The following is a 3,737-nucleotide window of genomic DNA, read 5'->3' as shown; positions in this document are numbered from 1 at the left end:
CTATTAGGATTGTATTAGTGTACATTATACTATAGATATGTCGAACTATTTACAACAAGGCAACAATAAGCTAAAACCAACTAAAAAATCGATACATACTTTCGATAAATGCTGATTTTTACTCCCTATGGGCCAAAAGCGCTTTTAACAGTAGAAATGCTACTTTAGACACATGCATTTTAAACGGCTGTTATTGCTGCAGTATGACAACAAATTTATTTAATGATCCTGTCTTCCTTGAATATAGGCTATCTGTTTCATTGTTCTTTCTAAGGTAACATCTTATTTAGTTTCTGTCAAAATTCTTTTTGAATATCCTAGTACAGTCTATGAGAGATGATACTATTTAAAAAGAAAAAAGAATAGCTAAGTTCAATGGGTTGGTAAATAATTTAAAAACACGTTTTGCTTACTTTTATTCGCTTATAATCCATTATTAAATACAGAATGAATTCAAACATCTATATCTATAAAAGAGGAATTTAAAATAAAACACACAAATATCACCATGGTACAGACAAAAATTATAGTAAGGAATTACCTGGACGACTATCATACTGTCTTCAATGGAGGCCCCATCTGGAAAACAAAACATTAGGCTAATTAAAAAATGGTTTGACAGTGTAAGTATTTGATTTATTTAAGTATTTGACTTAAATTATTACTAGCGAACCTGGCGCACAATCTCAACGTAGGAGAAGAAGGACTTTATTGATCTTTATTTATTTGGCGTTTTCGGTTATCTTGGTTTTGTTGGCAAAGGTGGAGATGGTGGAAGGCCTAATTGAGTTTACAAGCTTAGTAAAAGTTTCTAAATCAATTGATGATAACCCAAATGGTTGTTTGGTATTTTATTTTATTTTTCATATAGTAAGATAATCATTTTCTCTGATGTATGATATAGTTAATTGAACTTATAAACAGAAAACAAAACAACTCTAATTTTTTTCTTAACCCCCGACACAATTTTTAATGTAGCCCTAAATACATACTAAATATTTGACGCCATTCCATGTACTGATTTATGTACAATATGAAATAAAGACGATTTGATTTGATACTAACTAGAGGTTTGCCAAGCAATACGTTCCAGTACAGCGAAAAATCTAAAAGGTTACTGAAAGAGACAAAACCAAAAATTAGTAGGCCTACAAAGTGAATACTTCTCAAACATTCTCTATAAACCAAGTCACTAACTCTAAACAAACAGGGGGATTATTAATCTGTTAAATAACTGTTGAAATAAATACCTGCAAAAGACGCATATTTTCTTTAACGAGAAAGTTCAGCCTTTTGTGCAACTGTTCATTTGTAGATTTTAGGGCTGAAAGCTTCACTTTGTAAAACTCTAAAACTTTGTCTTCTTCTTTTGTCATTTGGAAAGAAATTTTGACATCCGGAATGGACCTTGAAGGCAAGTTTCTTCTCTTGGGGGTTATTTGGGACGTTCTAGCTTGGTTTTGCCTTTGCCTATACCTCTCACTATTCAACTTTTTCCTATCCCGCACAGACTTGAAATATGCTTTTCGTCTCATTCGTTCTTCTTCTGTGTATACTTTCTTTCCAGATTCATCAGTTTTTGTAGGTGTGTCCTTGGTCTCACTAGCTCCCTGTTCTCCAGTTTCTGCTGGCTGAGGTTGTGAATTTTCAACAGCTGGTGCGGATTCAATTTCAGTGGTAGTTGGTGCAGACACGTCCATTGGGTCCTCCGCCATTTTTTTTAGCTACATAAAAAAGTATAATTAGAATGGAAGCACCAAATACCTCTGCCGCAGCAAACCTTCAGGTTAAGCAACTTGGTAAACTATCAATCACAGACGCCGCGTTAAAAGAGAATTATTTTTTTAACCTATTATGATGATAAATTTAACGCAATGAATTCAAAATGACTGTTGTTTTCCCAGAAAAAGTCAAATAAACACGGAAAATCAGAAAAACGACAACAATTTTTCCAATATCAAATCACACGTTTAACCCTCCCCAAGCATTGGCCATAAATTTCAAAATCCCCTTTGGTAGCCTAACAGAAAAGGCATGTGGGGAATATCAAACGGAATTTTGAAATGTAACAGCAAGTTAGGTTAGGTAACTTAAACATCTCTTTATTGATAGCATATTACCTACTGTACCGGTACTTATATTATTTTTGCTTAACTTATATTGTTTTTGTAGGACTAAAAAAGTCGGTAGGCCTATTTAAGTTAAACTTACATGGTGAAAACTAGGCCGGCTGCACTTTACTTTCGGTCCTACACAAACAACCGAATGAAAATATCGATTATTCGATTGTTTCAATCAATATATCGTTTGGTTAGTTAGGTTAGGTTAACCTTACCTAACTAACCAAACGATATATCGAATAATCGATATATCGATCGATATTTTCATTCGAATGAGTGTAGGACCTAAAGTAAAGTGCAGCCACTAGGCCTAAGTCAAAGCTCAACATGCATAACCCAAACTTACGTAGTCCTAGACATCTTTTTACACACTTTTTTCAATAAGCTATTATGATAGTTAGGTTTGCTGCCACAAGGAAGTGAAAATAGTTTTAATGATTGGCCAAGATGCTGGTTGACCTATTGATGGTAGGTACCTGAGTGGTTAGTACCTGAGTGGTGTATCTTAGTGCTCGCCTTACAATCAAAAGGTTACCGGATCAATCCTGAGAAAAGTCAGTAGCTTTGAGATGGCTCGAATCTAGACCCAGCTGTACCTGATCATAAGCTTTAAATAAATGATCCTGGCTAATTAAACTGCTGATCTTAGTCAGTAACAAAGCTAATTCAGATCACCACACTCCATTCCACGTTCATCCTTCAAATTTGAGTTAAAATAACTTATTCACCTAGCCTAACTAATCTGGCAGCTCTTTCTCAATGAATTATGATGCTCATCCCTACCTTTTACTGCCTTTCCAATTAATTAACCTGACCTAAAAGAGAATAGGCCTACCTCACCTACTTGCTTTAAGATGAAAATTTTTAGGTTAGGTAATGTGTTTGAACCAAACAAAGAACCGAAAAAGGGTTGAGCCAGGACTATGATTGCATAGCTAAGGGTAAGCGATAAAATATTTTAAACTGATTAAATACTAGTCCTACCTAAACAATATTATACAAAAAATGTTGTGGTTTTATCACTTTACTTACATAACTGAAACTTGTAAGCTTAACGTTCACTGACAAAAGAAGCACTCGCAGGCCTGAGACTCAGACTTGTAGTTGTCTATTCAATTCAAAATTTAATCATAAAACTAGTCTATAACATAAGACATTTAACAGTAACTTAAACAAAAGAGAATTTATTGGCAAGAAACCGGCGACAACGCGAAGGCATTGATTGCCGGAAGACCGACGAATGACAAGACAACTGACAACGACAACAACGTCAACAACAGCTCTGAAAGGAACTGACAATGACAACCTGAGAACGAGAACTGAAAAGCATTTTAATTTCAAAGTAAAGAGCAGTGTTGCCACCGCGTTGCTGCGATTTTACCCTAAAGGCGGGCTAAAATTACCCTAAATTACCCTAAATCTACTTTGAGTTACCCTAAAAATTACCCTAAATGTTAATATTTGCGTTTAATGCTATAAAACATTGTTAAAATCATATAAATCCTACATAAGGTGGTTAATTATACTAAATGAAGTTCCAATATCAATCAATTTACGTAAAATTATACTCGATTCTATAAAAAAACCACCCGAAAGAAGAACAAAATGTTGATATTG

The 3,737-nt window shown here is 34.3% G+C and overlaps 1 protein-coding gene across 1 annotated transcript; it reads right to left on the bottom strand.

Annotated features, from left to right (window-relative positions):
• Window positions 1–417: 417 nt before the first annotated feature.
• LOC128987372 (uncharacterized) lies at window positions 418–3,415 on the bottom strand. The gene is made up of 3 exons (XM_054408189.1): window positions 3,153–3,415; window positions 1,251–1,724; window positions 418–579 (listed from the first exon to the last, which is right to left on the bottom strand). Exons 2-3 carry the CDS (start codon window positions 1,713–1,715, stop codon window positions 553–555), a joined length of 492 nt encoding a protein of 163 aa, XP_054264164.1. The 5' UTR covers window positions 1,716–1,724; window positions 3,153–3,415; the 3' UTR covers window positions 418–552.
• Window positions 3,416–3,737: the final 322 nt, after the last annotated feature.

This window comes from Macrosteles quadrilineatus, unplaced genomic scaffold (assembly GCF_028750875.1).
Source record: "Macrosteles quadrilineatus isolate MER2022 unplaced genomic scaffold, UCM_ALF_1.0 Scaffold_2__2_contigs__length_208266976, whole genome shotgun sequence".
NCBI classification, from domain to species: domain Eukaryota; kingdom Metazoa; phylum Arthropoda; class Insecta; order Hemiptera; family Cicadellidae; genus Macrosteles; species Macrosteles quadrilineatus.
Note: the sequence above shows the minus strand (reverse complement) of the source record. Positions and strands in the feature narration are given on the sequence as shown.

Bases quoted from the DNA above. Each gene is read 5' to 3' on its own strand.
- LOC128987372 (XM_054408189.1), bottom strand. From the start codon at position 1,715: ATGGCGGAGGACCCAATGGACGTGTCTGCACCAACTACCACTGAAATT. The intron at 580-1,250 runs GTATTTATTTCA...TTTGTTTTCCAG, and splicing joins AAAATATGCGTCTTTTGCAG to ATGGGGCCTCCATTGAAGAC.